This window comes from Lonchura striata, chromosome 1, assembly GCF_050655825.1.
Source record: "Lonchura striata isolate lonStrDom1 chromosome 1, ASM5065582v1, whole genome shotgun sequence".
Classification (NCBI taxonomy): domain Eukaryota; kingdom Metazoa; phylum Chordata; class Aves; order Passeriformes; family Estrildidae; genus Lonchura; species Lonchura striata.
Window position 1 is genome coordinate 86,345,639 of NC_140703.1, and position 21,499 is coordinate 86,367,137.

The following is a 21,499-nucleotide window of genomic DNA, read 5'->3' on the forward strand; positions in this document are numbered from 1 at the left end:
TCTTCTTCTATTTCAGAAAATGTTCTGAAACTATAAACATAACTGAGGGTCACTCAGTCCTCACAGATGTCTTTAGGGCACAGAGAACGAGGGTATGCATTGGGAATTATATCAAAGTACCTGGAGTGGATGGAGTCAGCAAAGCCTGCGGAGGTAGGTGCTGGAGAACTGAATTGACCCTTGCAAGATTGAAAGATTATTCCTAGACCAGCCTGTTGGTAAACAATGGCTTTGATCATGCTGGCCCGCAGAAGCAGTTTGGTTTATTTTCTTCTAGGTTTTTTACTGGCTCATGACCAGATCTCTTTCCTTAAGTCATGTAGAACATGTTTTATGCAGCTAAAATTACAGGAATGAGTGCCTTGGCACATAAAAATGTTCATCATCCTCTCTTTCTGCAGGACTCATCTTTCTATTAATGTGAATGGAGTCAAGGCCCTGATTTACAGAACATGAGTTTGCTCATTTCTCTATGTGTCTATCCACTTCTGTAACAAGACAAAATCCCAAAATTCAAACCAAGTACCATGAGATTTGCTTTTAAAATTTCACTCAGATGGGCTATCGTGCTATTAGATTTCACTGAATACTACCTTCTGGAGTTTTCTGAAGATATATAAAACTGATTTTCCTAACATCAAAACCATTCCAACATGTAGAGTTTGGAAAACATCCACTTATGACTGCAGTGATATAGATATGACAGATTTCTCTGTTTTGCATGATTCTGATAGAAATATTAGCTAGCAATTTCTGATAGAAATATTACCTTTTTATCCTTCTTTACCTTAATATTCTGAGGTGAGAGGTTATTTCAAAACAAGACTCAATTTAGCAGTCATTTCAACCCTTATCTGATAGGACTACACCCTCTTCTGGGTCCTCTGACCTACACAAATGATACCTCCCCCCCCTCCTTCCTAGTTCTATGTTCTTCTCTCCAGTTTTACTTTTCCCTCAAGTTTCCAAGGCATAAAAATTCAATAGTTTCTTTCATCTCATGCATCAAGGGTATATTTGTCTTTGCATCATTCAAAGATCACTTTGAACCAGTTAATCCAATATTCCATATCAGCATGAAGCTTTAGTAATTTTATTTTCTCTACAAACAGTAAGAAGTGATACAGCTGAGGAAGAAAACTCATAGACTCTGAAAAGATTGTAAATTGTGCACATTGTTCATTCAAACCCTTTGACAGAGATTTGGAGTAACAAATATCTCTGCAGAATCTAGAATCATCCTATAGATTTTTGGTAGAAAAGAGGGGAATGAATTAATCTGGTAATTTATTCACAGAAAATAATTTGATTTCTTAAGTTGCTTTCTCTGTCTATCTCTCTCCCTGATTCTCTCTCTGCATTGTTTTATGTATTGAAAGAATTGATGTTAGCTTAATGCAGTTGACCTAATCACAGGATTTCAGGACTGCCTATCCTAGAGAAGAATTGTAAGATATCCTTACCTTGTACTTCTTAGCTTGCTCTAGTTAATGTGCTGTTGTGGTTTAACCCCAGCCAGCATCCAAACCCCAGGAAACTGTTCATTCACTCCCCCACCAGAGGGATTAGAGAAAAAAATCGAAAGGATAAAAGCTAGAAAACTCATGGATTAAGATAAAGACAGTTTAATAAGGAAAGTGAAAGCAGCATGCAAACAAAGAAAACCAAGGAATTACTTCAGTTCTTCCCATGGGCAGGCAGGCATTCAGGCACCTCCAGGAGACCAGGGCCCCATCATACAGAACTTGGGAAGGCAAACACCACCACTCCAAAGGATGTCCCCCTTTTCTCCTTCTTCCCCCCTCTTTATATACTGATCATGATGTCATATAGTCTGGAATATCCCTTTGGTCTGTTGGGGTCAGCTGTCCTGGCTCACAGTCTCCCATGCATCCATAGTCTGCTCATCAGCCTGGCAGTAGGAAAAGCATAAAAGGCCTTGGCTCTCTGTAAGTCCTGCTCAGCAATGACAAAAACATTTCTACATTATTAACCCTATGTTCAACACATATCCAAAATGCAGTCCTCTACCAGCTCCTATGAAGAAACTTAGCTCTGCCCCAGCAAAAACCAGCACACATATCATAGGGATAAAAGTGAACTAATACAGGCATTTTCTTGGACACCATGTAATATTACTTTTAATCACTTTCTGTTTAAGAGAATCATTTTGTATAGTTTCTATATTGCATAGCATTGTATTAGAAAGTGACAAACTGTTGTTGTCTTACATGACTTCCCCTAAGGTGGGGTTGTTTATACCAGGACGTTCTCCACTGACATTAAATAAGAACAAGTAATTTAGCACACTATCTGAGTAGAAGTAAGTATTATAGCAGAATGTCATAGATGGGTGCTTTCTTTCCTTGGGGTTGAGTAGATATCCAGAAATTACAAAATTTGCTACAGAATCTAGTGTTTCCATTTAAAAATAGTAATTTAAGGTGGGGTATTTGCCTTTAAAAAGAACTTATTGACTATAAATGAGTATATATGGAATATTATTTTCACAGTTACAGGCATAAATATTTATTGTGCAAAGAATGAATAAGAATGCATGTTAGTACTAAGATAAAATAACATTTCTAAATCCACAGATTTCTCCAGTCAGTGCTCTTAACTGGTCTTGGTTACATAGTTCATGCAAATGGCAGTAGTATAATATTGATTCACCATTGATTTCTTGTAAAAATGAGTAAACTTCTGGTCCTTGATGTTTTTTTTCCCAAGCAAGTCATACTTATGTACAGTGATGCAGTTTTGACAAATTTTGACTTATAAAAGTGAGATTCATTATTATATTTTCTAAATATTTAACCTAGTGTAAAATCTTATTTTATGATTCACTCCTGCATATATGGAATACATATAGATAGTGTCCTGATCTTCAGAGAGAGATATAAATAGCTGTTCTTGCTGTCACAGATTTTTGTGATGCTTGGATTTTTATGTGCTTGATGCACATAATCTTTCACCAGTGTACCTTACATGCTTACCTCAAGAATTGCTCCAGCCCATCCCTGCACACTGCAGCAGCATGTCATTCTTTCTAAGCTATGTGAAGCAGCTCCCTTTTGCCTAATTAAAATCCCTACAGAGTTTACTTACTACTGCTTAACTGGATAATTCTAAGGCAATTAATTTTCTGTTATCATTCATTTTGCACAAGCTGTTGAGGCACATCCCCTGTGAGGGGTTCCCATGTGCTGGACACAGTGCCCCAAGGCTGAAGGAGCTGCAGAATTGCTTCTGCAGAGCTTGTGCAGGGAGCAAACTGGGGGCAGAGGGTGAAGAGCTAAAGCATTAGCTGCCATCACCAGCTGAAGGGGAGGTATGTTGCTGTGCTTTCACTAACTGGTCAGTCTCTTTAACAGAGGTGAGCATGTGGAAAATTAAATATCTGGCATCACAGACTTCCTTTTTCTTCTACTCTGAACTCTTTTGTATCTGACTATATCCTATATTTCTAATCTGTTGCTTTATTGCATCCAAATTGTACAATTTGCTAGAATTAAAGAAAATTTCCATGGATTAAGAATTTGGTGCCATTCCGTTTTGAAGTGGATCTACAGCAAGGCAGAGTTCAAAGTATTTCAAGGCTTTTTTTGATCCTTATTTTCTATCATAAACCCAAATTTTTAGTCATGTTGCTTGACAGTTAGGAAAAATTATCTAAATTTTAAAGATAAATTACCATTGTTTTTCTGCAATTTCCATTTTTGATTACAGCTTCTGATGCTAGTGTTAGACTTCTGCATTAATTTTCCAAAATGTGGGGTTTTTTGATCCACTTCTTTTGATCCACTTAAGAGTGAATCAAATATGTATACCCATGAAAGACTGAGGTTTCATCTGTATCCTGCTAAAACAATTGGAATTAGCAGACCACCAAAATTTGTAAAATGCATGACAGCAAATTATAAGATAAATCCATCAAGGGATGTGACTGAGGAGCATGTTTTCCGAGCGTTCAGGCTAGAAGTTTCTTGATTGTCTTTAGGAAAGACTGTGGAAAAAACCTCTTCCACTGCTGAGGATGTCTATTAAAACGTAACAAGGAATAGGTACAAAACATAAAGTCAGAAAAAAAGCTATCCTAGGGTAAATTTTACTTCTCTCCCTCCTTGTCACCTGAGAATAAAGAAATAAACTAGAGACTATATAAAGTCTAAGAGGGATTTGGCCATTGATTTTATAAGAAAGATCTCAGCTATTCTGGAGGTAGGTGAAAAATACATAATACCCATATGTGAATATAGGCTTGGTAATAACTGCATCTTTGTCGAAATGCAACAATGTTGTCACTCTATCAACTGTAAATTAATTTATCAATAAAATAAGAAGTTCAATAAAACAGACTTCATTTGAGACAAAAATGGATAAGAAATTAATATGGACTGTGTTTGAAGCTTTATATTAAAAGAATTGACATATTTCAACACCTATTTATGACTTAAAACAAAGGACTTGTGGAAATAAAATGTTTGGTATGATATATCATTTACCAAATATCTTCAGAAACACATTTTAGAAATGCACATGTCCTGGATTTCAGCTGGGAAAGATATGTTCTGAAATAGCATCCAGGTCATCATTCAAATGACTTCTAAATATTTTCCTTTTGTCTCCTGGAACACCATATAGTATTTAGTGTTTGGAATTCACAATAGTGTTTATAATGGTGCTGTTGCAGTCTATCAAATGGTTTGATGAACTCAGTGCAAAAATTTCAAAGCACTTTAAAATAAAGAAATTTAAAGGTAGGAAAGGTCTAGGCTTTCTAAATCCAATTTGCATTATAGTTCTGCAACTCTATACTGTTAATTAATGTCAAGCAAAAAGATTTGTGGCATAAATTATTTGGGTATCTTTAATCTCTTACTTTAAAATGAACTCCTGAATTAAGAGTATGGAAACTATTAGAATCAGCATTTGGCACATTGTGTTTATCGCACAGCAGACAATCATGATACAAACTGTCTACAGAGAATTATGAAACAAAATTGCTATAGTAGCCTTTACAAGTCTTTGCTTATTCTGACTGACTCTATGAGTTTGCTATCAACACACCTACATTGTTGACATTGTTGTTTCATTGTTGCAACTTTGGGTATTTTCATTTTTTATATAAAAATACTGTAAATATCCATTCTTTTTTTTTTTTTTCAATTTTTTCATCTCTTAGCTTTGTAACGCCCTGTATCAGTGAGCTCAAAACTGTATCCTGCTTTGTAAAGAGTGAAATCTGGACTGCATTGCTTTCAGTAGCACTCTGTACTGGTATTACTGTCCCTTTGAAAAAGGCAAGAGCCCTATCCTTTGCTGTTGCAGTAAGACAGCACTGCTAGGTATTCTTCAGACAAAAATAAAGATGATGGTGATAACGAAGATGCCCTTTTTGCAAAGAGTTTATAAGGTTTGCAGTAGGAATCGGAGGTGGAGAGCTCTAGCTGATACACTAAAGGCTTTGTATTTTCCTCCTCATCGGTCCTGTCTTTCTCATCTCCGTGGTCATTGCACAAGGGTCTTCCCTTTCTCAAGTGAGAGAACAATCAGATGAATATAGATGATTTCTCACTTAACCTTTAAAAATGTCTTTAGATTCAGAAGTCCACTAAATCTCTCAGCTTTCCTGGGATTAAGTCTCTGTCTTAATTTATTTCTGAGCCCTTTCAATTCTCTACCTGAGCTGTTGTTTATGGATACACTCCAAGATTCATCTTGAAAAGATACTCATCCTCCTGCCAATCTTCAAAAGGGTTTGGTCACTGGTAATATTTTTCAAAATAATAATGGAATTTTGCTTGATATAAAGCCCTCAAAATATTTATTAGATGGAGTTATGGTTCAAAGAATGTCAGAACTCATAACCTGCACCTCTTAACTTCTATATTTGTAAGTTTTTAAAAATACTTGTATATATGTTATTTGTTTGGGGTTTATTTTCTGTGAAAAGAAAATTAAAGAGAGTAATCTATTTTTTCTTTAAGCTTTCCAAATATCAGTTTTTAAATATTTACATGTCTCAGAGTTTACATAAGTGTTCTTTCTAGGCTTTACATTATGACTTTCATTTGATAGTTTGCTGGAATGGAGAGTTGTACATTTGCTAAGTTTTTGTAATACAGCTTTGCACCTTGTTCATTCTTAAGGATATACTTTTGTATATCCTTATTGAAAAAACATTGGAATGAAGGAACCGACAGATGACTTAATTTGTTCTGTTTCTTTCTGCATAAATTAAGGCCAACTTCACCCATAGGTGACAGCAAACTCTTGGAAACTGAAAATGCAGCCAACTCAATGCAAGCAATTAAGCATACAACAGTGACAGCAAAAGTGCTTATGTGGAAATATGCAAAAGATCTGTAGCTAAACAAATCTCAGAAAACCTATGATATCTTTCTGAGAACTGCAAAAGGGCCATCTAATGTGGGTGGGGATTGCATGAGGAGAAAACCTTCAATTTGAGGACAGCTGAGGATTTCCTTTTAGCCCACACCTGAGCTTTGCTCTGGTAAGAAGCTGATCCCCTCCCCTGATGGACAGCTCTGCCTGGAGAGAGCTGTAAGGTCTAATTGCTGCACCTGATTGCCAGCCTGTGGAATGTTATCAAATGCTCCCCACCTTTGCAGAATCAGAAGGGCCATATGTGTTCCTACATGTCAATGCACTGAAATGGGAAATCAAAAATGAACCAGTGGGTTATCACACACATTTGTGTAGGAGCTGGTGGGAGCTGTAATCTGTGCTCTGAACAAATAGGGTCATTAGGGCATAAAAATCTTGGTCTGATCTCCTGCTTTGTGACCATGAATAGGTTATCCTTCAGTGCATTTTTAAGGAAAACAGGAGAATGAGACAAATATATTTTTTTACTCTTGAGTTAGTAATTTATATATTTATTTTTCTATTTTTGTAAATTGTGCAGTTTTTTGCCATTTACATTAAAAATTTATAATCAAGGAGAAAAAACAAAGCCAAATGTTTCCTTTTTTGCTTTTCCTTTACAAACATGGAGGAAAGCCTTGAGATGCTCTCATCCTATTTTTCGTTATCAGCAAAATGTTTCTTATGAAATTAGAGGCAAATGAAATGTTTCTAGACTCTTTTATTTCTTCCTCAACAATAATTTTAACTTGTGTTGGAATAATATTTAAACACATTAATAATGAAAGCTGGTAATTAGATTCAGTCTTTTGTAGTGTGATTTTTATTAATTACATGCTTACTTTAGCCGTTATTTTACACAATCTGTGATCTTCTAGACATAGAGGATTAAATAACTACAGATGAGTTCTTGAAGAAATAAAGCACATTTTCAGGGCACGCTTGCTGAACAAGCCCCTACTAAGAATGGGATGGATCATCTCCTAGGTATGCATCTTCTTTCCATGGGATGTGAAGGGAAGCCAACAGGACGAGGCTTTTTGATCCTTAAGTTAGGGAAGATGAATTGCTTTCCTTCTTGGGTGACCTACTGGCAAATATAAGAAACTGGTGCTGAAGTCCTTTCTCTAACTGGATATTAGAGATGAGACTTCCTAGCAATGTTTGCTACGCAAACAGGCAAGGCGTTAGTTTGTTATTGTTTTTTCCTTTTAGTTTTATTTGGTTTTTAGTTCTGTTTGTGGGTCAGTGTGTTTTTTTTTTTTTTTTTTTTTTTTTTTTTTTTTTTAATAGCAAAGTAATTAACCATCATCTAGTCAGAAAAAACCCTTAAGCAAGCCAAGAAAATAATTGTATACATGAGGTTTTATCCTTTCCCCCCCTCCTTTTTAATAGCAAGGAAATGCTTAGAGGAGTCTGTGGTCATTTCTTACCTTTTATTGCAGATTGTTCACAGGACCCTTGCAGCCATGCTAGGTGCTTTGGCCGCTTTAGCTGCCTTAGCTATTGTTGGGGAGGTAAGTTATCAACCTGTAATATTCCCTTTGTCTATGACTGTGGTGTCAGGTATCATTCATTTCCATGTTTGCCCAGCTCTAACTGAGCATGTGGCAAAGCAGTGTTTTTTGAGAAAGAGAAATGGTAGGACAGAAACTAGGGTGGGAAAAGAGGTCAGATTAATGTGTAGACAAGGGGAATACAAAAACATCAGTTGATGCTTTTTTATTCTGATTTGCAGGAAGCTGACTGCAACCATTTTCAGCTTAATCCAGCGTTTGTTTAACACTGTTATTTTCAGTAATGTTAGGCTACCAAGCAAACCTAAATGGAAATACACTGCTTTATACTACCCTAAATAATTACATCTCCTGCTTGCATGTTCCAACCCTTTTGTTTCGCCTGCTGCTTACTCTTTTTTGATATATAGTCAAACATCAGATTGATTTTCTCGGTTGTTCTCATAAGCACATCATTACTATGTTCCCTTTAATGCCTTCCAGTTTGTTCACAGGTGAAGTGGTATGCTTTTGTTCTTTTACCAAAAAGGGAACTGCAATGTACCATGTAATTTGTTTATCTTTTATTTCTGTAATGTTAAGTAAGGAACAACTAGATCAACCAATAGCCTGATAATGATCGATTTAGGATGCCAGCAGTATTTTGAATTAGTAATAATAATAATAGTAGTAATGGCAATTATAAAGAGTCCTTTTTATGTAGCTTGTAGGAACACTTATTAATTTTCATCACATTTATTTAAATGGTTCATAAATTAAGCAGAATTTATAAGTCATAGCTAATCACATGTTAGGTGGCATTCACTAGTAATTGTATTTTTTGATTGCAGAGGCCAAGTATGATCAAAGTGGTGGAGTGGATTGACTATGAGACACTGGCATTATTGTTTGGAATGGTAACTAAAATATATCTTTTGCTATAAATGTGCCAAAATAATCACATTCAGTATAGAGATGTTTCCTTTCAGAACATTTTGTTAATTGTACTTTACTCAGACAACTTATGATGAACATTTTTCTCGTAAGGAATTTACCAAAAAGAATGAGAATCAGACATCTGAAAGAGTATTTTGAAATGTTGATTCTTTTCTATTTTATTTTTAATCTGTGAAATTGTATTGACAACATGCTAAAAACATCCTTGGAATTTATAAACAGGAAGACCTGTTTAAGGGCCAAGCATTATCACTCTCATTTTTCTTTTTTATTTTGTTTATTCAATGCCTTCCTCAAACACACTCTGCTGAAAGAGTTGTTTTTTGTCTCACTGTTTTGTCTGAAGCTATGAAAAAGCAAGCCAGAAATGGAGAAGTAATATCTGATGAGATTTTAATCATATATTATTTTAATCACTTTGCCTGGAGCTATTTGTAGTAAAAAGCGTTGTCCAAATGCTATTAGACTCTAACACAAAATATACAATATACAGAGACAAAATTAAAATTATCTGTTTCCATTCTGAGCTTTTCTTATTTCCTGACACTGGTCCTTGCTCCTTGCATCCCCCACAGAAAAAGAAAGCAAAGCAAAAAAAATTCTGTTTAGAGCAAAGACAGAAGGACAGGAGACCTGCCAGATGTGGGAAAATGCAAGTATTTCTTGAAGCTACTACCTTCTGTGCTCTGTAGAGTATCTTCTGCTCTCTGCAGAGAGCAAACACACTTATTGGTTCTTCTTGATTAATGATACAAGGGAGATACACTGAGTACTTAATACATGATGCCCACTCTAGCCACTACAAATAAAATTCAACCAGACTCATATGACATATACAGACAGCTTATGTTAAGAAGTAAATTTCACTATATGGTGCACTAACTAGAGACATCTGGCAGCTGTAGTAGATATTCTAATATAAGGGTGATTGGATTCTCAAAGCTGTGTCAGTTAAGAAGTCCATTTGTCAGTATCAGAAACTGCTTTGCTTTAGTTTTGAGTAATAATTCAATTACTTTTATATATCAGTTCCAAGGGATTATATTTTTCCTCTTCTTTTGGCAGATGGTTTTGGTGGCCATATTTTCAGAGACTGGATTCTTTGATTACTGTGCAGTAAAGGTGGGTTTATTTGGTACTTCTAAGTATTTCTAGATTTATCAAATTATTGCTTATTCAAATCTTTCACATCAAGCACGATCTTTAAAGAACCCTTCTAAGGTCAATGTATACTTATCATATTAGAAATGACAGTGGTTATGTTGTAATACTGGAAAAATCCTTTGTGGACGAAAGGAAGCTCTTAATGCAATTCTGTTTCTACAGGAGAATGTTAAAGGTCCCCAGTAGGGTACAAAAGCATTTGGACTCTGTTAATCTGAATATTTCACTGATTTCCCCAGGACTGCAGTTCTACTGTAGTTGAACTGTCTATTTATGCCTGGCAGTAGGGCAGAAGAAATATGGGAACTATCTTTAACTTTATGACCACACGTGAAAAGTGGCCACAGACCTTTGCACAGTAGCAGAACAGAAGTTGACATGAAAAGTGTAATTCATAGACTCACAACCATAGAATTAGAGAATGGTTTGGGTTGGAAGACACCTTAATAATCTTGTTCCAATCCCCCTGCCATGGGCAAGGACACCTTCCACTAGAGCAGGTTTCTTAAAACCCCATTCAGCCTGGACTTGAACACTTCCAGGGATGAGGCATCCAAAGCTTCTCTGGGTAACCTGTTGTAGTCTCACCACTCTCACAGTAAAGAATTTCTAATTAATACCTAATCTAAGCCTACTCTCTCAGTTTAAAGCCAATCCCTCTTGTCCTATGACTACATACCCTTGCCCAAAGCCTCCCCCCACAGCTGTCTTATTGTCCCCATTCAGGTACTGAAAGATGCTGTAAGGTGATCCTTCTCTTCACCAGGCTGAGTAATGCAGATCTCTTCCAGCCTGCTCTCGTAGGAGAGATGCTCCAGTGTTTTGATCATATTTGTGGCCCTCCTCTGGACTCCAGCAGTGCTGCTCTGAGGATGGGGAACATGTCCCAGGTGTGGAGAGGAAGGGAGGTCTAAACCATGCTGGTCCACCTGGGCATGCAGGCAGGAGATGGAGGCTCAGCCCTACTCCTGCCACAGACCCCCTTTATGACTGGCAGCAGAGCGTGGTGTTTCTTCAGACTTGTTTCTTTGTTTGCATGATGGGATTGTTTGCCCACTTCCATTGATTATTTTCATGCCAAATTATTTATTATTGGAGAGGGAGTAATAGTAAACAAATAGTAAATGCTCTCAGCTCATTGTTGCTTGATTTTGATCAAATTGCTTTATCTATTATTTTTTGAAATTTAACCTGGAGTGATTTAGTCCATTAATTTTGCTTCTGTTTGTTTTTCCTAGGCTTATCGGTTCTCTCGAGGCAAGGTGTGGGCCATGATTACGCTTCTGTGCCTCATTGCTGCAATTCTTTCTGCATTTTTGGACAATGTTACTACTATGCTGCTCTTTACTCCAGTAACCATAAGGTATTTTGTTGTTACAGATTTGGACTTGGTCTTTTAGAGCCAGCAATCAGTAATAGACATGTCTGAAAAATACTTGTTTGGAGGTTTTCTTAATAATTTAAATGGAAATTAGAACTTCAAATACCCTCATTGTAGTAGAATAAAAAGCTAGCACTTTCAGAGGGATGGGTTGCCTTTTGCCTTTGCATTAATATTGAGCACATATTTGAAACCTGTGAACACTGCCTTGTCAGCTAACTGTTCTGGTTTGTCTTCATATCTCAACTGCATATTATCAAAAGTGCTCCCTAGTAGATGATTTTATTTTCCCTGTAAAGCAGGCAGAAATTTTAAATCAAAGCTGCTTTATTCTTTGCTGGCTGATACTTATATACAATTTTAGATAGTAATTTATGTTTTAGTGAAATCGTTATCCCTTCTAATAATAGTGACAAATACATTTTTAAAAAGTCCATATTTCATCTAACAGTTTTTTCTTGAATATGAAAATCTAAACTTTATTCCTGTCATTGGGATGGCTACTGGCTAATTGCACAGTTTGACCTGAGATATTTGGAACTTTGAGCAGATAACCATGAATTTAATTACTTCAGATTTCTGTAAATAATATAAAAAATTAATAACATGTTATATGCAACTACATTTAATCAGTGTGGGATTATAAATTACTGTTTAACCTGCATTTAACCTGTGTCTGGTTAGGCAAATCTATATAATCCAGTTCAGTTTTGGAAAGATCTAGTGTATTTTAGAAATGGTCCTGAGAGATGCAATGCTTGCAGTCATGATCACATTAAAGTACACAAAATTCTAATAAGATATGCCCCCTCTTTAAAATGCAGTGTAAAGCAGTAAAAACCAATTTTGCAAGTGAAATTTATTCTAGACTGGAAATAGCTAGTGAATGAAAGCTCCATTTGTCTTCTGTCTGATTATATTTTAAAGAGATAGCTTTGCTATACCCTAATCAATAATTGCATTTCTAGCAGTAAGCAGCCCTGGAGCTATTAAACTGGCCTCTTTTCTTTAGCTGTGGTACAGAATATTTTTGATAAATATAATTTGGGAATGGATTGAAATCAATGTAGCATAAGAAGCTTTTCGCAGTCAGAGCTACAGTAAAATTTATTCTGTTTTCAAAGAATCCTGGAACAGCCCAGGTTGCAGGGACCTCTAAAGACCAGCTGTTCCAATCTTTCATGGGAAAGGAAGCCTGTGAGATTATCTGGCACTCTTTTCAATTACGTCTTGAAAACCTCTGGTGATGGGGACTCTACCACATCCCTGGGGAGTTTTTTCCAGTGGTTAACTGTTTTAACCATAAATTGTTTTTCTTATATTGAGGTGAAGTCTCTCCCTAGTACTTGTTGTCTCTTGTCTTTCCCATGTGGATCCTTGTGAAGGGAGAGCCTCTGCCTTTGTAGCCACCTTTAAGTAATGGACTTTTGTACTAAAGATATACCAAGTCCTTTTTTTTCATACTAAATGAGCCTGTAACACTGAAGAAAGGGAAACTCAATATGTGGGAAACATTTGTATTTGAATGACTATCAAAACTAAAATAAAATTTTATCTCACCCACTAAAACCAAATAATTGCCTACTTCAAAAAGCTTCATGCTGGGGGTCATTTTCTTTTTTATCTTACTGCCATTGTCTACAGCTGCACTGTGTTGCACTGTGCAGTCTCCATTGCCATGGAGATAAAGCTTGCAGAAAATCATACTGACTCTGCCAACATAAGGGTATATATTTCCTGTAATAAGGCCTAAAACATGATACTTGTTTCACTATGCATTTTGTAGTAACCTGCTAAAAAAGTAATAACTACCCCTTTTTAGCTGTTGTTTATTTTCAAGACACTGTTACTGGGAACTGGAAAAGGCTAATATTTTTACACATGAAGAATTATTTAACCAGGATAAGTAAACTGAAGAACTGTGATCCTGCCATATAACTAAGACTTTCTGATGGTTTTATACTTTGGGCTTAGCCTTTGCTTACTTACCTTATAGTTCTCTTTTCAAAATACCATTAGGGCCTTTAAAAAGAAAGAATCACTAAAGAAAAATGTCAAGGAGCAATGGAGTTAAAATTGCAAGTACAATTGTGGTCTTGTACCACAATTGATACATTTGGACCAGCTGTACTACAAAGTATCCTTTAACTGAATGATTTCATACTGCTGAGGAAATAGTGTATTTTTGCACAGTTATTATTTTCCAGAGTTTTAATGTGCTGACATATATGTGATCTGACAGAGATTTTTTCTGAGTTTTAAATTTACAATCTTGGTGATAGTGTAAGTGAATCAGGTTAAGGTTTTTGCAATACTCTTTTCTCTTTGAAATATAGGTTTTAATAACACAGACTTAGGCTAAACAGTGAAGTCCAACCCTTCTTTCAGAAAAATATGTGAGAGCATTGCAGCGAGACAGCATTCTTCCTGCACTCTTCCCCCTATTTACTATGACACATAGGGGATAATAATTTAAGTGTGGTCTCCATCTTTACATTCTGGAGCAACCTTTTGATAAATGGTGAGGAGGAAAGCAGTTGTTTCTTACTCCAAAGTGCTTAGGTGTGACTTTAACTTTCAGCTTTTATTACCAGAGCCCAAGTTTAAAGTCAAAAACATACTTCAGGACAGAGCAGATTACATGGGTGTGTGCGTAAATGTAATTTGTGAGTTGGAGTAATCTGTGTGAAGATTACTCTGTGTAAGTGGGCATTGAGTTCAAATGGATCATGTGGTTACTGAGTCAACCCCAGTGTTTGTCAGAGCACTTTAAGGTGCTTCTTATTAAAGCAGCAATTTACTTTTTTTTTATCAAAGCAGTATCCTACCAAAGAAGTATTAAGTATGTTTGAACTGCTAAAAAATCATTTTGAGAATTTTTTAACCATAAGGAATGGGTATTTTCTGCTCTTGTTTCATCACAAATAGAAATACTCATGATCAAGTTTTAGAGAAAGAGGAAAATAGGAACAGAATAAACTGAATAAACCTAGCCTGAAAGCTAAAGTCTCTAATAGATGATTCATGGCTAATAGGCAGCCTGCACAATCCTCTACCACTGCTTCCCATAAGAAAGTTAATCACTGTTGCTGAGTGCAGAGCCTGTGGTTGACCAGAATCGTTTTCCACAGGTCAGTGCAGCTTAAGGCCCATGGTTTCAGAAGCTGTATCACACTGAAAATTTGAAATGCTATTTTCCATGTAGTCTGATTCTTCTAATAGTTGGCTACTTTTAATTAAATGCTTTTGAAAATGCATCAATTTTGTAGGCATTAATAACTGCATTTTAAATGTAAAGAAAAATCTATCAATTTTCACTTACATTGTTATAATTACTTTAGCAGAATAAATGCTTTAACATAGCATTTATTGACACATTATGTTTAAAATCCTACCATTTGTCTATGAAATGACTGCATTTTGTAATTTTTGTGCTTTTTAATATTTAAGGTAATTTATCCATGGGCTAAGAAGTTAATTTCATTATCTTTACACTGCAGGCTCTGTGAAGTACTTAATCTTGATCCTAGGCACGTCCTGATTGCGGAAGTAATCTTCACAAATATTGGGGGGGCTGCCACTGCTGTTGGGGATCCTCCAAATGTGATTATTGTTTCAAAGCAGGAGCTGAGGAAGAGGGTATGTACTGCAGTCATTTGGCTACTAAAATTAAGTAGTGGTGTTGACTTACGCAATGTTGATCCTTCTCTTCCCCCAGACAGCCATATAAACATGACATAATCGACTTTTTGCTGTGCTACTTTTTTTTAGTAGGATGATCAGACAGAAGAGAGTGATCTTTTGGGGATGAAATAGTGATGAAGAATAGACGTTTTGATCTGGACTAAGAATACCAGCTTCCTTTCCTTGTTGTTGTTGAGGATTTCCTTTTCAATGGCAAAGTGAGGAAAGAAGCACAACAAAGGAGGGATGCAGACAGGGCAACAAATTGCAAAAAACAAAAAATGTGAAAATGAAGATGAAAATCCATCCATTTTTTCAGTATGGTTTTTCTCTCAAAAGTTAAATATGAGACAGTTAGATATCTTACAGAGAGTTGCTTTGCCCCTGTAGAGCCATGATACACATGAGGCACTTTATCCTTCAAGCACAGCCCAAGAGGATGTGGGGTGTGAGAGGGGGGTGGGTGCTTCTGTGCAGCACAGGCTGCAGCTGGCTCCCACCTCCTGACAATGTTTTGCTATCTCCAGGCTGCAGAGACAGATTTTAGCTTCAAACTCTTGGCTCTCCTATTGTTTGCTGGGTGCCTGGTGCCAAAGGGAAAGCTATGATGGCTGGTGCTGGGTGGGACTGCATGGCATGAATGATCCAGCAGGAGCATCCCAGTCTCACTGTTTCTTCCCACCCACATGGGTCTCTCTGCCCTGTGGACTGGCTGTGGCACTGCTGGCAAGTGTTTGCAGCCCTCAGCATCTGCATGGAGCTGAGTTTGCTGAGTTTTCTGTGCTTTCAGTTATCCCTACTACCCTTGAACATGAGGGCATCAAGTCTTCCTTCTGCCTCTGTCACTGTCTCCCACCCGCTTTGCCTGGTGTGCTATGGGGCAGCAGTGAGACAGTCTGCTCAGGATGCAAGGGGCAGCCCCTCCTGGCATGGGGCAGATCTGCCCTTCTCCTCACCAACAAGCAGCACCATGGAAGGGGCAGTGAAATAATGGGCACACCTATAAGGACACCAGGGATAAGCTTTCTGTTTTGGCCAGGTGGCATAACCCCCCCCAGAAAAGTAATTATAATTTAGTGTTTATTGAGCTAGTGCAAAAACAACTGTACAAGTGGATGAGAGAATTGTAGTATAAAATTCCAAGGTTTTTGGTTTTTTGTTTTTTGTTTTTTTTTTTTTTTCATTTGGAGTCACTTATGTTTCTATTGCTTTATGGAAGAAGGATCTTTTCTAATAAACTGAATGCACTCAAATTAATTAAGTACTGTGCAGGTTGGAAAAGTGGAAAAGTCTTTGAAAGTTTGTGGCATTTAATAAACTGAATGTTTGCCATCAAAATATTTGAAATGCCAACTGCAGTTGGCTAGTTTGGATGGCAACTTTGAAGGCTGTAATACTTATTGTTAGCTGAGAACTTGAGAGCTGAGTTTTAAATTTTAGATATGAAATCTGTGCACCTTTTTAAAGCTTCTGATATAAAAGAGAATAATTAGCACCTGCCATACAGGTCATTTTCATGAATACTCAGAAACTCATTGTTTCTGTAGAACCTTTAGAAGTGGCTATAATCATGGGAGATAATTAAGCAATCACAATTGAAAACATGTTATATTTTCTAGTTTGAGCTATTGATATTTTTAGGAGGCCTCAGATGTATACATACCCTAGAAAATATGACATTATAGCAAATTCTGTATCAGAAGCAAGAACAAAAATCTTTCCAGATGTTTTCAGTCTAGATTATTTTCAGATCTTTTGCTGCATCACAGAGATAAGAATGTAGTGAAATAGATTAGGTTCAACACAGGGCCATAGACTTTATGTTACTTCTTTTCTATATTCTCAAATGCTATATCTATGTATATAAATAAAAGAGGGTCAAAGACCTATCCTTGGTCTTGAGGCAGAGTATCATGGTCTGGGGTATGTCCTCACTGCTTAGAGCTCACCCCTTCTAAAAGAGATTTGCCTGGGAGAATGCTGACTGGGATAACTGGATAAAGCCAAGAGAGAGGTCAGAGAGGGAGCTGGACCATCTGGCCTCTTACAGTCTGAGCTGTTGAACTAATAGCTGCATTCCTAATTTTGTCCACCTGCTCCAGCATGCTCTCTTTTGATCAGGAGGAGAAATATGGATATTGCGGTCTTGTTTCTGAAACTACTTCTAGTAAATAGTGCTGTGAAGAAGAGTTATATGAGCTACCAGAGTTCTGTGTCAAAAATGCATATGGGGAACCTACTATATTAGTACCAAGTAAAATATTTTTTTTGAACTGTTACAGAGGTAAAAGTTCATGAATGCATTAATGGCATCTTAGAAACACTCCTTCATGCAGTATATTTTGTAGTTTCTATTATGATATTTTCTATAGAAAAGACTTGGTTTCTACCTCTTTTTATCATTATGGTCATGTTTTTGGACATTCTAAGAATTCTAGGAATTTTTTTCTGCTTGATATTTTTGTTGAAATTCTTTTTTTCATTCTTTTGTACTTCATTCTCAGTGTCATTTTTGCACAGCAAATACAGTAGTACTTGGACAATTGTCCCTGCAGGAAGTTGAATAGTGAACTGTCCTATGCAGATTATTTGTTTTTCTACATTATTTAGGTGCTAATAGGAGGAGAATTTTGCCAGTCTTCCAGACCTTTCACTCCTGTTTATCAACCTCTAAAAGCATCCAAGTAAAATATTATGCAAGTTTACACTTTTGTAGGAAACCTTGGCTTTTATATCAATATGAAATGAAATGCAGCCTTGTTACTTTGGGTGCTGTTATTTGGTTACAGTGTTAGAAATGCTTTACTTTTTATTTACTGTGGTGCTGGAGAGACTTTTCTCCCTAGGTTCTGGGGAAAACTAATATCATATTAAAATATTTTATCTAAACCATGTTTGAATAAATAAGATTTTTGTAACATTTTGCTTATTTCAATGTAGCAATAAGTACTTGTCTTGAGATGCAAATGAATGTTAAAGGATTTTTTCTTTGTACCTGTTGTTAATTTATAATCCTGACATATTCCCTACCATCATGACTGGAATCAGTGGAACATCTGCATAATAGAAGAGGAAGATGTGCTGTGCTTTTGATTGTTCTTATCTGGAATTGGAAGAATTTTCACAAAATAGCATTTATGTTTTGATTTTAGGATAAGAGCAAATGGAAAACTTATTTAGTGAATAAAAAATATTTCTTAATGTTTTATTATCTTCAGAGTGCTGCTACAGAATTGCCACTGTTAACAAAATTATATTTTCATTTTGAGGAGATATGGGCTTCAGACTTTGGGTACTCAATGTTTATATGCACAATAGAGCACAAACCAGTTGGACATGGTCCTTGCTCTCAGAAGGGTTGGATAGCAAATCTGTATTTGGGAACTTCACTAACTTCTACTAAAATACCTTTAATATCAGAAGCTGCTGTGCTCTAAGCACAGGCTGTGATTCCAAGTTCTTTAAAGAATGGGTGGCAAACAGGTCTCCAGAGCAAAATGGGACTGTGGACATAGCTGTCGACATGTGCACTTGGACACTGGTGTGTCCAAGCTAAATCTGCATGAAAGAAGTAATGATAAGATCAAAGGCAGTTTTAGCATATGCTAGCCACTGGATTATATAATTTTATTTACTGTTTTTATTAGCATGGGATAAAGTTTGTGCTGTTACTCTGATGTCTACTGAGGATTTGGAGGTTTCAGCATACTGCTCAGAATTATTCCTGCCATTTACCAGGAATTTCCTGAAAAATTGACAGCAGGTTTTCCTGAGCTGCCTTTTAGAGACTTCAGCCTTCATGATGGAATTTAGCAAGGTGTGATATTAGTTGTTATATTTAATGAAAAATTGTGGTACCAAAATATTTATGAAGGAAAGTAGGTACTTCTGAAAAAAAAGAAGAGGAAATCCTATACATGAAACTTTAAAAATATTTCAAGCACTGGGAAAATGATTTCCCATAGTTTAGTATGCTATTTTTGTTGAGTTTGCTGGATACAAGCTTGTTAAAACTTTTAATCAATTTGTAGAACTCTACCCCTTCTGTCAATGTTTGATTGATCCCTTTTCTGAAGAGGAAATTGCACTGAGGTAAAGTGCATGAACTAAAATGTATGGGCTTACATCTGATTTCAGAATTTTTGCTATCAATTGCATGTAGTAATCATTTAACAGCATAATGTAAAACAAAAAATAAGGTTATTCAGTGTCTCAGATGAACATTATCTTAATGTAACTGGGTTAGACTATCAGCGATTTCTGGCTCAGTGATATCATGAGCAGCTCCTGTGAGAGACAATGCAGATCTCAGTCACTCACCTAGAAGGGATGTTTAAACCAGTGTAGAAGTAATAAATTACTATTGCTCTTCTTCATTTTATTAGTTTTAAAATATTAAGTAAAGGGCATTCTGGCTAGAAACACAGCACTTTCTTTTCCCCGAATGCACATAGCTATAATTTTTACTTTCTCATTGCTCTAAATAGGCAGATTTCTTGTGGAAAGGTCTGAATTACTAGAATTTAATTTCACATCTCCAGAAGCAATCAAAAAAAAAATTCAAGATGATAGAAAGCTAGCATTTTAGCAAAACAATATGATACCTACTCCTAATATGAAATTGATGTATTTGCCTTTGCATTTTAAAGTATAAACCAAGGAAAGATTCCCATTCTGTTTCAGCTCTGAATCTGTAGGCAGTGGAACCTTTAGGTTGTTGTTTTGCTAAATCTTTAGATTTTCTCTTGACTGGGGAAGAGAAGGAATTTGACACAATCATCATAGCCTCAAGTAAGGGACATTTGAAGTGTGTTTTGTATTTATCTCATAGATTGAAATCTCCTGGAAGAAAAATATTTCTTGCCTATTGTGCATGTCAATTCTATTCCAGTCTATTGTGCAGGAAAAGAAAATCTTTGTGAAAATGACTTTTTGTTGTATGCTGGAGACATGGGGAGCACTTAAATGCTTTTTTACAATGCTGAATCCTAGCCCCAGCAGTGCAGAAGACTCAGGAGGTATAAAATGTGCTATCCACAGCCAGAAAGGGTATGAATGTAGGCTCTGTGGAGATGTTGCATGTGTTTTCTGGGGTGTGGGAAAAGGGACAGGGACAACCGATGAAGCAACTGTGCCATAACCTTGGTATCCTCTGCTGCATCTATGGTATCTGTGGTACAGTGAAAACCCTTCAGTCTCCTAAAGTTCCCCAAGAGGCTTCCAGGTGGCTACCAGCTATCTGACAATGCCTGGTGTGAAACCAGCCTTTTTTTTCCCCCCAAAACATATTCCCCGTGCTGCAGAGGGGCTGGTGCTAAGCACCCAGTCCAAAGCATCAGGCAAGGTAGCTGTCTATATTTCACTATATTTCAGCCTGTCTGATATCAGCCATAAACAGTAGTAAACTTGGTAGTCCTCAGCCTCCTCATGGCTACAGGGCATCCATCAGCTGTCCAAAGCTAGTGATCATCAGGAATAATTTTGACTCACTGTCTCTCGTGGATCAATGCAAGGAGGAAATGGGGAGGAAAGCCAGGAGCAAGGGATGGGAAGAGATCTGACTCCAGTCTCACAATCCTGTCATGCAAGCTCTGTCCTGAAATAGGCACACTCCATGTTAGAAAACAATTTGTTTCAGCTGAATTGGAAAGCTGTTCTGCAGTAGGAGCAGAGCAGCATGTTTTCTTTTTCACTAGGGATCTCAGAGATATTGAAGATCAATGTGCTGATACTATGAACTTTAACAAAATCCTGAATCTCAGCCCAGCTACTCCCTCTGAAAGGTTCAGGTAAGCTCTTTGATAGGATGCCAAAAAATCTAGTAGACATTTTTTTTCCCTTGTTATGGTGTTTGCAAATCACTTTCAAGGCTTATCTACGTCAGCTCTTATGTCATGAAGCTGTGTTAATCCTGATTTTTTTTTTAAGGGTATTGTAATCTTGTTCTCATTTCAATTCCTTTCAGCTATGAGTCAGACCTGAGACCTCCTTCTTATCCTCAGCATTTTAGTTTGCTTTCGAGGTTGAGGTGATTTGCTTGAGAAATTAATTTTGTGGGTTTCAAGTGACGTATTTCTTGTGCTGTATTTTTTGAGAACCTCTGCATCATGGCATTTCAGGAACCAAACATGATTCTTTTTCCTTTGAAATAGGTGTGATAACAAAAATGTAAAGTGATTTTTTGTATTTGTGTTTACTTGCAATAAGCTACTTCCTTAAAGTCAAGATCCTTTAATATGTGATGAAGACATCACATATTTAAACTTGAGGGTTACCAAGAATTCATTTGGTTCCTATTTATCTTTTTTTACTTCCTACTTTAGCATTTATCTGTATTTCTATGTATTTCTACAGAGAATTTCTACCATCATAGTTGGCGTGGTAGCTGACATCTTTCTTTATGATGAGGGCATGATGCAGTTGCTGC

At 36.6% G+C, this 21,499-nt stretch overlaps 1 protein-coding gene across 5 annotated transcripts in view; it reads left to right on the plus strand.

Moving 5' to 3' along the window:
- Nucleotides 1-21,499, plus strand: part of OCA2 (OCA2 melanosomal transmembrane protein) — a 196,448-nt gene that overhangs the window by 69,109 nt on the left and 105,840 nt on the right. For all 5 annotated transcript variants that reach the window (XM_085582503.1, XM_085582486.1, XM_085582511.1 and 2 more), the window contains 5 exons: nucleotides 7,836-7,907; nucleotides 8,738-8,803; nucleotides 9,909-9,965; nucleotides 11,246-11,370; nucleotides 14,889-15,027. In XM_085582503.1, the coding sequence (XP_085438629.1) occupies nucleotides 7,836-7,907; nucleotides 8,738-8,803; nucleotides 9,909-9,965; nucleotides 11,246-11,370; nucleotides 14,889-15,027 (459 nt within the window). The remainder of the gene's footprint in view (nucleotides 1-7,835; nucleotides 7,908-8,737; nucleotides 8,804-9,908; nucleotides 9,966-11,245; nucleotides 11,371-14,888; nucleotides 15,028-21,499) is intronic.